The sequence below is a fragment of the Botrytis sinoallii genome (assembly GCF_014898435.1).
Source record: "Botrytis sinoallii strain Bc 23 chromosome Unknown BSIN_002, whole genome shotgun sequence".
Taxonomy (NCBI): domain Eukaryota; kingdom Fungi; phylum Ascomycota; class Leotiomycetes; order Helotiales; family Sclerotiniaceae; genus Botrytis; species Botrytis sinoallii.
The window spans coordinates 3,023,798-3,039,009 of NW_024066029.1; the positions used below are offsets into that span (position 1 = coordinate 3,023,798).

The following is a 15,212-nucleotide window of genomic DNA, read 5'->3' on the forward strand; positions in this document are numbered from 1 at the left end:
CCGTATCCATGTCATACACCCACGCTAAGCACAACCTCCCGACCTTTTCTTATGTTCTTCTTCTTTTCCCCAATCCACTTCTTCTTCCTCCTCTTGTCAACTCTTACAACGCGTAACAATCAACAAATTTCATCAACCATCAACTCACCACATCCACTCGACAAGTTTGGAGGATTTCTATATCACGTACCGAGACCCCTGGACGCGTCTGGAGCTCTATCTGTAAGTTTAGCTGCTGATATTGATATACTTCCACAAATACTACCCAAACGGTGGAAGGGTGGTCACAATTACCCTTTCTACAATACTCCACTCCACGTCACCGTCTGATCAAACCACCACCGATTTTTTAGGAGTTTCAACTCTTATATAAGTTTGGCGCAAAGCATATCACTTGCTCCATGGAGGGGTATATCAGAAACTAACATTCTTTCTCTCCCCCCCTCAGGATTTTTTGCTTGGTCAATGCCCTTTGACCATAACTCAATATAACAATGGTAAGATTCAAATCTCCATCTCTTCAAAGGTTATAAGCATGACTAAATTTCCTTAGGTTCTCTTTAAGAGGAAGCCAGTGCAATATGTACCGAAGCCGCATGTCGAAAATGAAGACACAGAGGTACAAACTCGATTTTACCCCAAAGATTTACTATCATCCCAGATTGGCTAATAACAGTCACAGGTCTGGCTAATTCCTGCTACTGGAGAGTATTTCTTGGAGTATGAGCAATACTTAGGCCGGTAAGTTCGACATTTTTGCCCCTCACTAAAACCCCTCCGAGGATCCGCGCTAACAACAATAGAATGGATTTCTATAGACAGGTTCGAAACTTACCCAATAGTAGTTAGCTATCAATATTTACTAACAATCTCTAGCATAAATTCATTTGCCAAATTTCTGGTCATTCTCAGTTAACTTTCTTCGATGCACTCAAGAGTGAGGTACGGGAATTCCAAGAATCGCATCGCGCTAGTGAAGGGGAAAGGCTAACATATTATAAAGTTGGCAGGCGCACAAGAAGTCGAAGAGGCATTCCCAAATCCGTTGAAGCAACCAGTTCTAAGACGTGTACAATTCTCAACTATTTCCCGAATCGATACTTTGGTGGACATTATTTTCGAAGAGTTCAGATCCGACTATTTCCCTGGCGAGGCCGTTACAGTTCATGTAGTTACAGGCGATCGACTTACTGGCACTGTTAGAGAAAAGACGCACTTCGGAAGCAAAGTTCTGGAAAATGGCACGCTAAGCGTACCTTTGACGAGATATTTCGTTAGTCTGGATGGTCGACCAAATGAAGAAGCAGTGGTGGATGACCAGCATATTACTCGTGATCGCAAGATATTCACGAAGCAAGTTCTGCGATCTTTTATTAAGAAAACCGTCACGAGAGAGGCATGGACTGGCGCGCCATGGCTGGTGAAGCACGACGTGGCTGCTATTTATAATATCGACACCAGGATCCCTCCACATCTTCGATATGAGAGTAAAGCTGCAGAAAGAAAGCAGCATCAATCTCAGAAAAAATCGGGAGGGACTGATTTTGATAATATGATTGGTAGCTTTCATGGAGGAAATGGACCACAAGCTAGACTCCCGGAGTTGAAGCCAGCACCCAAAAGCCATAAAAGCAAGCAGCTACAATCCCAACTAGCAAAGGGTAAGCAGCAGCCATTTTTAGAGCAAGCTCCTTTGAATTTCATCCCTGCACATTTCCCTCCTCATCAATTCTACCCCCAACCCCATCCCAATTACAATCCACCACAAATTCCATTCAATTCTCACCCTCCTCCTCCTCATCCTTCTCATCCCCACCCCAATTACAATCCCCCTCCTCAAATTCCATTCAATTCTCATCCTCAAGCTCCTCCCTTCATGTCTCACACCTTTCAAGTCAATGGACAATCACAACAAGCGGGACCCCACTTCCAGAATTTTCACAACTCTAGCTTTGCGCTTGCGCCTCTTGCTTCGCTTCCTCCAGCTCCTCCTCCACCACCTCCTATCAAATACCCAATTGAGGATTTGGAAGTTCCTCCCCGAGTTGATGGACCGAAACGACCCGATATCAAATACTTTTCGCAAGATAATCCAATGATGATAGGAAAACCAAAGGCCGAGGGTAATGGCATTCACATGTCATCTATTGGCCAGTTGCTAGAGACCTGGGATACCTTGAATGTTTACTGTCAAATCTTCAAATTGGACTCGTTCACTTTTGACGACTTCGTCGAAGCCTTACAATTTACATCTGAAGATGTAGACTGCGAACTGTTTGTCGAAATTCATTGTGCCGTTTTGAAGATCTTGGTTAATTCGGAAGCCGATGATGGAAAGCTACAAATTCAGTTACCGGAAATAGAGGAGTCAGACGACGAAGAGGAATCTAATGGTGAGGCCAGCGTCGCGCCAACACCTACACCAGAGCCAGAGCCAAAACCTAGGGGACGCGCTACTAGAAGTAGTCTCGCAAAAGCTGAGGCAGAAGCTTTACAAAAAGCCGCAGAACAACCTCCCGAAGAGCCCGCTGAATCAGTCAACCCTCATCGCGCAGCGGAGATGGAAGATAGTCTTGAATGGATCGAGAAGCTAAGAAAACGTGATTTCAAAAATGGTGGATGGGAAGCTATCATGGTCGGCCTCCTGTATCAACTTTCGAAAGATGAGAGGCATTTTGCCGCTTGTGAAGCACTCCTTGTTGAGCTCGCCCCCCTCGATTCGGAGCCAACACAGGAAACTGCTCGCCTACAGTACGCTAAACTTGACGTTAACCTTCGCATCAAGGCGCTCCAAATTATTTGCATGCTTACTATGGAGACTAAAGCAATTCGTGGTTACATGGAAGAGAGTAGTGAACATATGACAGAGCTCCGAAAAGAGAAGATAAAGTATCAGCGTGATAAGAAGGATGCGTAAGTTATTCAATATCATTTTGGGGGGAAGTCACTAACTGTATTAGTCATGATGCTCTCAAGAAGCTCAACGAAACGCGCAAAGCACTTGAACCACCACCCGAGCCAAGTCCTGCACCAGCTATAGAGAAGCCTGCAGAGAAAGAAGCTTCAGTCAGCGTCAACGGAGATGTAACCATGGTCGACGCCGAGGACGAGGTTCAGGACTCTCATGGAGATGAAATCATGGATTCGGATGGAGAGGCTCCTCCAACTCGATCATTACGCCGTGGATTAGATCGAGCAGCAGAGCGAAAGCGTAAGCGTGAGGCCGAGCAGGAGAAGAAAGCAAAAGCAGAAGCTGAACCCAAGGCTCCTAAACAATCCAAGGCCCTTACAAAAGTTCTCAAAGACATTCAGAAATTGCATGATGAGATCAAGCATTGCGAGGAAGAAATTGCCATTCTTGATAATGACCTTCGAGAAGCTGATTGCCCTCGTACTCGTGTACTTGGTAAGGATCGATTCTGGAATCGTTATTATTGGTTTGAGCGCAATGGTATGCCATATAGCGGTCTTCCTACCAGCTCTACTGCTGATGCTGGATATGCCAACGGCTGTATCTGGATTCAAGGACCAGATGATCTTGAGCGTGAAGGTTATATCGAAATGCGACCTGAGTGGCAAGATGAGTACCGTTACAAATTCAACCTGACTGTACCGGAAAGAAAGGTTATGGAGGAAGGTAATACTCATGTATTCAATTCTCGTGAGTGGGGATACTATGACGATCCTGAGTCAGTTGAGGGATTACTCAATTGGCTTGATGCCCGTGGAAATAACGAGTTGAAACTTCGAAAAGAACTCCAACTTTACAAGGACAAGATCACTACCCACATGGAAAAGCGCAAGGAATATCTCAACCCTAGCGATGAAAAGAGTATCGATTCTAGTCACAAGCGAATGTCGACTCGTGGAAAACAACAACCTCATGTTGATCACACAGCTCATCGATGCTTATCCTGGCACAACAATACGGCAATTGAAGAATTGGGTCATTTACATTCGGAGCAACCACGGAATCGTAAGCAAACTAAAAAAGCGGCTCCAATTTTACCACCGGCAGTTGAGGAAGAGAGACAAACCAGAAGCGAAGCGGCAAAGAGACAGAGAAAGCGTTGAATAATAAGTGTTTTACAGTTTTGAGGATGTTAGATCACGAGCCCTCGCAAAATCTACTGCTACATTTTGTTCATGGCTATCTCACATAGAAAACCTTGAGCGCGCATGGAGTTCTATGTATTTGAATTTGGCTTTGGGGGGAGTTTATGGATGGGGTTGTGGGCTTCAAAAACATATTTGAAGTTGGGAAATAAGGAAATCTCAAAAATTACGGAAGCGCGTGCATATATGGTATTTTACAAAATGGATTGGCTTGTATTTAGATGGTTTGTGGTGAGGGAAAGCATTGCTTGCGTTGCATTTGAATGGTGTTGGGGGTTGTATTTTGGTGATGAGTTAGCACTGAGAGGGGTATGGAAGAGAGGAGAGATTGAAGGTGTGTTTGTATGGAATATTATGTGCTACAGGAGGGAGTGAGTGAGCGAAGAGAGCAGAAGAGAGTAGTAGTATAGCGAGTGATGCGAATACCCAAAATACATGTGAATTTTTTGTGTAAACGGGCTTTTTTCTGTAAGATGCTTTTGTTTGTATGTGATTGTTTATGGGTGGTCAGATGCGTAACTGGGAAAAAGAGAAATGAAGGTGGTCCATTGGGGTATGATGAATTCAGAGATAGCGAGGAAGAACTATATCGGTAAGAAGGAGGCAAGGAGGCAACGATAAAACATACCCGCATAATTGAAAACTACCTACTCGAGAATATACATAGATAGATAGCATGGAAGGGGAAGAGCCTCGGGGTCGTGTGTGAGATTATAACTTGGCTTACAATCCTGATTCAAAAAAACTGATTCAAAAAAACAAACTAAATCGTACTATGATGGATGGATGGGATGATGAGAGAAAGCGGGAAAACTGGGAAGTATCATTATGATTTTATCATAGATTTGAATTGATTTATAATAACAATAAGGTTAGTTGGTCCTTGTGATGGATCATATCGTTTATGTTTTACTAATACTATACTGATAACCTTCTCGAGAACTAGGATTTTGGAGTTTTGTAACATGGCTTTAAGTAAGATTACCTAGGTACCTATATATCGAATCTTGCGAGGACCTTGGAGATAGGTTGGTTGTAGCTATATCAAAAGAATGTGTCTTATGTTTAGCTTAGGAGGATCTTTATAGAAACCATCATGTCAGGATAGATTGACCGAATGTGAATATGCGAGTGGCGATCTACCCAAGGGCGCATCGACAGCAAGTGCAATATTGGAGACACGAGGGAGAATGTATCGAAACCGAGGTATTTGCATAGCGAGAATGCGTGGAAATCTACAGAAGATCATTTCCGAATGATTCGTAGCACGCTGCGATTGCTACTTTGATAGATGAGACTACATGGATATCCATATTCGCAAAGACTCGACGTGATCGAATCTCACCGCCCACCCAGAATACCACTGACAACCTTATTCCTCCTCCGCATAACAATTTCGCAGGATGTGCAACGAGATCTACAGCGCCTGCACTAATCACAAACGCCCAGCCACCCATCCATCCACGCATTCCTCCACCTCACCGAATCGTTCGGTACTCAACTCACCCTGCACCATATAATCGCAGAGCCGCACTTTTCCCTCGATGGCCGCGCGAATGTCAGAGTTTCGCGAGGATCTTGTTGGTTGGCACTGTAAGATTCATTACGGATGAGACGAAATGTATCGAGATGTATGTGAAGAGGTGTCGCACGAGCGAGACGGGGCTCCCGCTTTCCCATGTGAAAGTTTTGATGGGGAGTTTTGGGAAGTGTGATGGGTGGGTACATCTAGAAGAAGAGGTTTGAGCTTTGGGGCGGAGAGCATGCGGAAATATTGGAATTTGCAGGAGATGGCGAATTGTATCATTGGATGTGCTGTCTGTCACTTGGTGACACGGAGGAAGCTGATACGATACATACCTCATTATGTCAGTGGAGAAGATGAGCTGGTTGAAGTGGGAACATATTTCATGCGCGAGAAGTGAGGAGGAATAGAGTTAAGAGGCATTAGACGGGAGGAATCACAAACAGCCAAGCCATATTCGACGGCACACAATAGTACTTGTTGCGTGGACTCAGAAATCCACAGTACCAAATTCTCGCTAAAAATTGCAGTGTGATTGATAACCCAGCTTATTTGAAGCCCTCCAGAAAGAAGGATACCAGGATATTCTTAAAAAAATATAATACTCTTACTTAATTTTTATACTATATATACTATATATACTATATGCAAGTTGCAATGTGTGACATTGAAAGCTGGAATTTGAATGAATGTCTGAAAAAGATGACGTTTGGTATAATTAGATAGTTTTTTTTTAAAGAGATTCCCATGAATCTATATACCCACTGTTGATATTGGATGCTTCAAGGCTAAACTTAACAAGTATTGATCAATGCGAATAATCCCACCAAACAATTTTACACTCTTTCATACTACATTACACCATTACACGAATTTCTAAAATTTTGCCCAGAGAAAATCTAGTAAGAAGAATTATCACTCTGGGTAGGTATTTTATTACAATGATAGAGGTGTTTGATTAACTGAGGTAAAAGGTAACAGGGAAAAGAGAGATTCAAAAGTTATAACATTATAAACATTGTAAGCATCCATATAATATAAATCTATTTCATAAACCTTATAACACCATCCAACTCTGACTTCCACTCTGCCCATAAAATCTCCACATTCATCCGTTACTACAATGAAGATATCTCCGTACCCCACTTCCCTCACCCCGCATCCCGCATTCCGCATCCCGTATCTCGTACCCCATAAGAGGCACCTTTCCCGTTTATATCATTTATGGAGTCGGGAATCTGGAGATCTGGAGATCTGTGGATCGGGAGATGTAGATGCTAATAAAATGGATGTGTGTGTGAATGTGTATGAATGCAGGTATTACCATGATAACAATGCTCTCTCGCAAGAATACTGTGCTTGTTTGATTCAGAGAGTTGTTTGGATATCTAGATATTGAGATGTTGAAAGGGATGAAGTGCATGTTACCGCGAGGAAGATATTTCCCCGCAAAAATCTATCTAGCTATCCGTATACCTATCTGAATATTGAAATGGATGAGATGTGTTGCTGTAACGGAGGTTGGACACTTGAGAGGAGATTCAAGATGGGAAGGTAGTAAAAGGAGCAGTGAGAAGAGTATTGAGAAATGTGGTGAACGATGTCGTGGAGAGAGTTGTAAAGAGAGCATTGAATGGCGCATTGAGTGGAGCCGTGGACAAAACAGTGAAAAGAGCAGTGAACGGGTTATTGATCAAAGCATTCATTATTCAGATGAGATCTATACCAAATAAATTAACGAAGTTCATAATAGAATTGAATTGAATTAAATCGCTTAAGATCATACAAACACCCTCTCCCACCACCACGTCCAAACGCACAATCTCCAATTGTGATATCAAGATTTAATTCCAAAACTTTTGGTAGCATTTTTTTTTGGAAACATTTCTATTTCCTTCCTTTATTTTATTGATAGTTTCGACATTCGAAACTCTCTACTGTTAACTCGATAAATCCAAATCCTGCGGGTTCTCTCGAGTTCTCGATACCTCTAAATTCCGCAACAATGACCCACCAGGTTGTAGATGGAGTCGACTTTGGTTACCTTAGCCCCGATTATATGCATTTGCAATTGCAAAATCAAGGTTTCCCCGTTGATCAAAACATGTTCTCTCATGATCATATGGCAGATGGTGGCTCCCATGATGACAATATGTTTTCTCAAAATTCAATGCATGGAGGCTCCCCTATCGACGGCGACATGCTCCACCACAATCAAATGCACGATGGTGGCTCCCAGGATGACGGCTCCCACGATGACAGCAACATGGTTTCTCAAAATCAAATGAACAATGGAGAGTATGCGATCGACGTCGATTTCGAGATGGCTGACGCACAAATTATGGATGGTACCGTCCCTGCCGATGGCACATTTTCTTCACACAAAGAAAATAACGCATATACAGCTGACAACGACATCGAAATGTCAGATGAAGGTATGATGGATGATGACATCTCTGCCGGTAACGCTATTTCTCCTCAAGGAGAAGATGGAGAGAACAAAGTCGACGATGATGCCGATGACAATGCGATCAATGCTGCTCCTGCTCCTAATGATCACAGCACTCAGTATCGCATTATGTTTTCAGTAAGTTGAAATATGCAAAGCCCCATGAGCATGTATGCGCCTTTGTCGAGGAGAATTACTAACTTCCCATAACAATAGGATTTCAACCCTCCTCCTGCTGTCCCAATCGATCCAAGCCAAAGAAGCCCATTACATGCCGCTCCTCTCGAAATCAAACATATGATTTACGAGTTCTTTTTACCGGAACCAAGAACGGTCAATTTTGATTTGATCCAATCAAAGAGTTCCGGTCGCCGACAGGAGTATAGATTTATTACAATCCCAGCTATCTTTCGAGTAAATGGAGACAGCCTAGCATACTGGAACATAAAGTACGTTACTATCAACAAGCCTCAGTGCGATGCGATGATCAGGTTCTACGGCACTCGCAATCCGAAGCCCTTGATCTTCAACCCTAAGATCGACACTGCGTCGATTACCTTCCTCAATAAAATACCAGCCTGGGGATACAACGAAACTAAAGAATGGTTGCGACATGTCCAGGGTTTATTGCCCAATGGATTTGCCTGTGTCAGATTTTTTAGATATTCACGAAGTCTCCACTAAAGGTACAAATCTTGATGATTCTGATTTGCAAGCATGTTTCTTTCGCGCGCCAGTTTGGAATGACAACTTCTGGACATGGTTTAGAGGGCTAGAAAAACTTTACTTCACAGCATCCAAGTCGGGTAACCAGTGGAAGCGAATGTTAAAGGAACCTGAATTTGCAAAATTTAAGGACTTTGTTCTCTCATATCGTGCCTCGGGTGTTGCTTTGGGTATACAGAATCCAATTCCAGCCAATAACGTGGTGGTTAGGTCTTTTGTTCCAGCTTGAATGATGATATCTGAGACCAAGTGGGACATGGAAGATTGGTAGAAAAGATTGGTGGAGGTCGGAATATGCAGGTAACGTGGAAGAAGGATAGTGGTACGAAAAAGCATTGTAGCGAACTCGCACGTTGGAGAAGGCTTGAGCAATAGAGACCGTAAGATTGCTGAGGATTGGCATGAACAGATGAAGATATAATGCTTGGGTAATGAGTGCAGGAAGATAGATAAGTCAACGGAATACAAACAAATCAAGAAACAAGAATTTAGTATCGATCCCAGTATTAAAAATGTGTACTTTGCCTATCCTTCAAGCTTGAATTGACCACATTACCACGTCCTGATCCGGAAGGATAATCCCTATGTATAAGATACAGAGCTGATAGTTCAGCACTTGCTCGCAAAGTGAAAAGTATCAAAACTCATTACACTTTGCAATCATTCTCCAAACTACATGGAATTATTGTGAGTGGCAGTGTATCCAATTTTCTGAACTAGCTAAGTTCAAGCATTCAATGTTTAAAAGATCTGAATGGTCCAATCCAATTCGGACACTTAAAGACACTTGATTTAGAATGCCACTAGTCCTTACACGACAGTTGAAGAACCAAGATTCAACTCTCCCTTGGACCTCAATCTGCTATCCAAAAGAGAAGTAAGCACTGGCTCCCTCTTATTCTTCTCTTATTCTCCAGTTCAGCACTTGCTTGATTATAAATAGAAAGAATCACAACTTATGATACGTAGAGGATGCCTGCTACCAAACTGATTCCTCACCCCTGTCAGGAATCTTCTGCGTCCAGAATACGAGATCTAGTTCACCTTTGACCCATACCCCAATCCGCTGCCAGAAAAAGAAAGTAAGCACTAAGCTCTTCTTATTCTTATGGTTTCCTCCTTCGAATCGTAGGGTTGCAATGCCCCACTCTCTCGCCCCATCTCCTGTGTTACCCTACAATCTCCTCCCTCTCCTCCCTCTCCTCCCTCTCCTCGCTCTCCTCCCTCCTTTCTACCTTTTACAGCCAAGAATCGATCGTCGCATACGCCATCTTTACCAAACCAGTTTCACACACAGTATGCGAACCCTCCATCCCTTCTCCTCTCTCCCTCTCTCCCAATCTCCCATCCCTCACTACCCCACAAATCTTCATCCCCGCCGACTCCGCCCATCCTCGTAACTGGTGCTCTCCCTCCCCCTTCCCCCTCTCACCCCCCTTCCCCCTCATCCTCCTCTCGAACGCGAGCCCCGTACCCAATTCATTCCATCCCATCCCAGCGCCCCTTTATATCCCACCACCATATCATTCCCCATTCCATACATCTTGCGTACCTTCCACGTCCAAATTTGAACTATTCTTTCATTCTTCCACCCTCTAGCAAATAACAAGCATCATCACAATATCCATCTCCCTGAACAACTCCTCCCCTCCAAAAAGAAATATCATCACAGAAAAAACATCATCCCCTATAAAGAATTCAAAGAATCAACTTTCAAGGTTGTGGTTAGGTTAGGTGCAGTGCACTTAAGTTACAATGACATAAAGTAAGGAGCTCGGACCCCATTTTTCTAACCTTAATTAATCTAGGTCACGGGTTCTGGATTTGTCTTGCTGTATTCGATTTGGATAAGTAGAGTTTGTCTCAGCGTCAATTCTTCTAGGAATTAGTATCATAGAATGAATTCAAATTCACAATTCCAACTATCTACCTATCTACCTATCCATCTACCCACCCCTATCCACCCCAAGCAAATCAAAAGAGAAACAACCTCAAACCTCAAACTATAAAAGAAATACAAAGATTATACGAATAGATCAATTGATTTAATCTGGACAGCTGGAGTTAATCTCAAGACTCTCGTATCAATTCTTCAATTCTCCAATCCTTCAGTTCTTCAACCCTCCAGAAAGCAGGATAATGGAATAAATGGGATACAGGAGAATAGAGTTACGGTTACAGTTACAATCACAATCACAATCAAAGTTATATACAACTACCTACCTACCTCTACCCACCCAACAATAACAATAATAACAATAAGAACAATCCCACACCCCCAATCCATCTCCCAAGACAAACTTTACCGAACTCCGAGTACATCACGCATAGCATACTCGTACTTATAGCATACATACATAGTAGATGTTCATCTATCTCGGTACACGTAACATCACAACTGAAATGAAATCTAACCATCCACCTATTGATATCCACCCGTACGTTCAAATTATGTAAATATCTAAATGTCTTGACTTATTTCATTCATTCATTTATTTATTCATAACTATCGCTAAGCTGATCTGAGCTAAGCTGATGAGTTGAGTTGAGTATATGATCAAAACTAGCAAGAAGCGATATGCTGTTGTTAGCTAGTAAGTAGTAGCTAGTAAGTAGTAGCCAATGCCCACCCAGGAGCTGGTAACTGGTAGCTGATAGTGACCTAGTTGTAACTAGAAGTATTCCACCTTATCCCCCCTTCCTAATACCCGACGCCTGACGCCTGCACCTGCTCATAAGATCTCATTGAGTAATGGCGAAACCATCACACTCTATCCCGACATCGGAATATCCTTTCCGATTGCTACACCAGGTGTTCCTGTTCCAGTCCCCGTTCCTATCCCCGGGGTGCCCACCACCGGTGGAACATTTCTCTCACCACCTCTCAGAAACTTTTCAGGTACTCCTCTCGCTGCCACATTAGCATTCCCAACATAAGCACCGAGTAATTTACTCCATCGATATTCCCCTCTTAATAATTTCTGGATCTCTTTATATGCATACGAGTTTACATACGGTAAACCTGTTTTTGGATCGCGGAATTTGGCGGGGTAGTGTGTTATTGCACAGAGGGTGCGTGGGGGGTGGGTTTGTGATTTAGTTTTTGCTAAGGGATGGGTTTAGTAAGGGTGTAAGGAAAATGCATAATAGCTGGAGAGGGGAAAGTAAAGGTTGAAGAGAAATTTGATTGGGCGAGGAGGAGGGCTGAAGAACTTACTAGGAGCTTTAGGAAATGTCTGGTTGAAAAGAATCCTCGTCTGTACATCTTTATTCTTAATTTCATCATCATTAAAATTGGTAAGAATTAAGCAATTCCTCAATGAATATTCCGTAACAGGTGGTTGTGGAGGAGGTGGTGGAAGAGGAGCTGAGGCTGGAGAATAAGGCGAGTGATGCTGAGAAGGGGCGAAAGAGAAAGGAGTTGTTTGAGAAGGCATTAAACGAGGATAGTTTGTATTTGGAGGTTGAAAACCGGGGAGGGGTTTGGAACCATCGAGGGATGGAGGTTGAAGGAAGAATGGAGGGACAGTGGAAGGAGCTTGGAGGGGGATGAATGGAACGGCGTGGTTGTGGGATTGGGGGAGTTGGAGAGGTCCGTTTATATGGGGAACAGCACCAGTGGTTTGTTGAGGTGGTTGGAGTCCACTTATATTTGGTACAACTCCGGATGTTTGGTTTGGTGGTTGAAGAATGCTGGTTGATGGTGGAATAGCCGGTGGCTGTGGTGGTTTGAGAACCCCGGTAGGTTGTGATTCTGGATGGGGAGGAGGATGTAGAATGTTATCTGATATTGATTCCTGCTTTAACGAAACTCCATCTTTATTCACATCACTATTAGTGACTCCAGGAGCAGTTCCAGGTGTAGAGTCCTTTACATCGCTCATTGGCGTATCGTTTGTAGCCGAACCTGGTGTAGCAGCTCCTTTCAAGGTAGTTGGTTCTACAGACCCAACTTCACTCTCTTCCTCCATCTCTCCGGCTTTTCTTTTCTTCGATTTTTCCTTGGGTTCATCCGGTTTGAGATTCTTTGATCCAAGTGCAATTAATTTCCCTCCAACCCACATCGCACGTCCACTCCACCAAGTAATAACAGGCCCATCCAATTTTCTATTATGCAATGCCGCCAACTTTAACCTCTGTTCTTCTTCCCTTTGTTGTTCTGCTTCTTCCCATCGACTTAGACTCTTGGAATTACTCTTCTCTACCCTTGCGGCTTCTGCCAATCTATCTTCCTGCGTCATGGCCGGTTTCCTTGCGGCTTCCTTTGCTGCAGCTGCTTTTTCCATGTTGGCCAATTGCTTTAACCTCTTCTTTTCCCTATCTATCATCTGCGCATGTAATTGTTCTTTACTTTTTTGAGTAGTACCACGAGCCGAAGCTCGAGTCGGCGCATCCTCTGGAGTTGGAATCCATGAAGCACGTTCGGACTTTTTCTTCGGTCTTGGAGCCGGTTTCGATGGAATCGTAGGATCGATCTTAACTCTCTTTTTGAATATTTTTGGCATGCCATCAGTCATCTTGCGCTTTTTAGCCAATCGTTCTGCCTTTTCCTTGCGCTGTAACTCTTTCTCCCCTTCGAGATCATCTGCACCGGCTGCAGGTCCTTGATCATCGTCGTCATCGGATGAATCCATTTGTACATCAGAATCGGCCTCCACATCAACAAATCCATGATCTTCTTCATTTTCATCTTCTGCGAATAGAAGCTCTAATTCATCATCTGGTTCTTCTTGTTGTAGTAAAGCATTCAATCGATTTCCTGCAGTCGAACGTTTTTGTCGTGATGTGACCATCCATTCAACCTCTCCTTCTCCTTCGCCATCTCCATCTCCGTCATTTGGTTCGCTGTCGCTGCCGCTGTCGTCATCGGACGAATTCTCCTCAGTTCGCATTGGAGTATCCTCATCAATATCGTCGGCCATTTTTGTCGAATTGTTCTGAATGCACTATCGCGAATTTGGGTAAATGTGTTGTCGTCGAATGTTCCGCAAAATGAGTATTCACTACCAGTAGCCACTATATGCTATTTGACTGCGCGACACTCATCTTGCAATGTTGAAGCTCGATCACAATTATCGTTGTCGAAAATCAATATGGCGGAACAACCTTAAGCCGTACCTTCCCGGTCTCGCTGATAGATCCCCAGAATCACGTGTAAAGATCTCGACCGGTCGCGACGCCGCTTAATGACTAAAACACGAAAGCCACGCGATATCTAGTAAAGCGGCGGCATATAAACAAGAAAAACTTCTAAGAAAGTACCTGTCCTCCTCCGCCGCAAGGGTCACCGTACCGTCACCTAACACATGACTTAAAATTTTTGCTAGAACACAACCTTAAGGTGATCTTGACGTCACATGATCCATTTATTTACAAAGTCTGGTACGAGTTGAGTGGATTTTGAATTTTGACGTCTCAATCCTTGTTATCATTCTCGCCATCTACCGGAGCCAGACTCACAGCCTTGAAGATATACATGTTGAGGACACTTTTCCCTGAGCCTTTTGATTTATTAATAGAAATCTAGGGAAGTGGTCTGAAGTCTCATAAAACTTGCTCCATGTTTACATTTTATCTGAAAGTCATAGTACCAATACATCATTGATGCAAAAAGACTTCTAGAAGAACCATCACAGATCTCAAACATTGGCAATCCACGAATATAACGCTTTCTTCAGCGATGATCCCATTCATGGATTATTTTGATACTAAAATACATCTGTATACTCTCTAGCAGCATTTCAGATATCACCGTGACAAGCTAATAAGCCGTATGCGAATCGTCTCCAGGATGAATCTCGCAATGAAAGTTTATGTTCGCTTTTAATTAAAAAGATGTGCTCCTAGAGCAGACGACAGGGCTGTAGAGCGTTCCGATTGAAGAGATGGACGCGGTTGGAGTTGCTCACGTATATGCATTTATTTCCATACCTGGTATGCAAGCTAACGTTTCAAAATGAATCGAACACCCGAAAAAGATCAATCAGAGACGAGGGATTATGAACATTACAAGCCATGAATATGAAAAGGCCAATCAAAGCTGACAATGAATCGACCGTCTGAGTCAAAATAAATCAAGGTATAGAAGATCACGATATTAACTGAAGAATTCCGCGCAACCTTTCGGACTCAATTGCCAATTTTTAAGGGGTAAGAATAAGGTTACGGCATATTCAAGGCGAGGGTTGATCTTGCGAATAGCTTGCGAAGCCCAAGTACCAGGAAAGTAAATAGATCGAAGGATCCGAGGAATTAGACTGGACTTTAATTCTTTGTTTAGCTTCAGTGCGTGCGTGTACCATTGTCATACAAAACAAGCCAAAGATCAATGCATTACATTCCAAAGTTCAGCGCAGTCATGATGGTCGAAGCGATGAAAGAACATGATGATACCGA

General features: G+C 43.2%; 3 protein-coding genes across 3 annotated transcripts; 2 read left to right on the top strand and 1 right to left on the bottom strand.

The window, feature by feature from the left end:
- Nucleotides 1-494: 494 nt before the first annotated feature.
- Nucleotides 495-4,074, top strand: EAF02_001821 (uncharacterized protein; the record flags this gene model as incomplete). The annotated part of the gene is made up of 8 exons (XM_038897869.1): nt 495-497; nt 554-619; nt 683-741; nt 804-822; nt 877-942; nt 1,004-1,661; nt 1,896-2,913; nt 2,961-4,074. 8 exons carry the CDS (start codon nt 495-497, stop codon nt 4,072-4,074), a joined length of 3,003 nt encoding a protein of 1,000 aa, XP_038762844.1.
- A 3,572-nt stretch (nt 4,075-7,646) lies between these two features.
- EAF02_001822 (uncharacterized protein) lies at nt 7,647-8,774 on the top strand (the record flags this gene model as incomplete). Its single annotated transcript, XM_038897870.1, has 2 exons — nt 7,647-8,228; nt 8,307-8,774. The coding sequence occupies 2 exons, from the start codon at nt 7,647-7,649 to the stop codon at nt 8,772-8,774; spliced, it is 1,050 nt and encodes a 349-aa protein (XP_038762845.1).
- Nucleotides 8,775-11,587: 2,813 nt separating this feature from the next.
- On the bottom strand, nt 11,588-13,738 carry EAF02_001823 (uncharacterized protein; the record flags this gene model as incomplete). The annotated part of the gene is made up of 2 exons (XM_038897871.1): nt 11,588-11,922; nt 12,034-13,738. The coding sequence occupies 2 exons, from the start codon at nt 13,736-13,738 to the stop codon at nt 11,588-11,590; spliced, it is 2,040 nt and encodes a 679-aa protein (XP_038762846.1).
- Nucleotides 13,739-15,212: the final 1,474 nt, after the last annotated feature.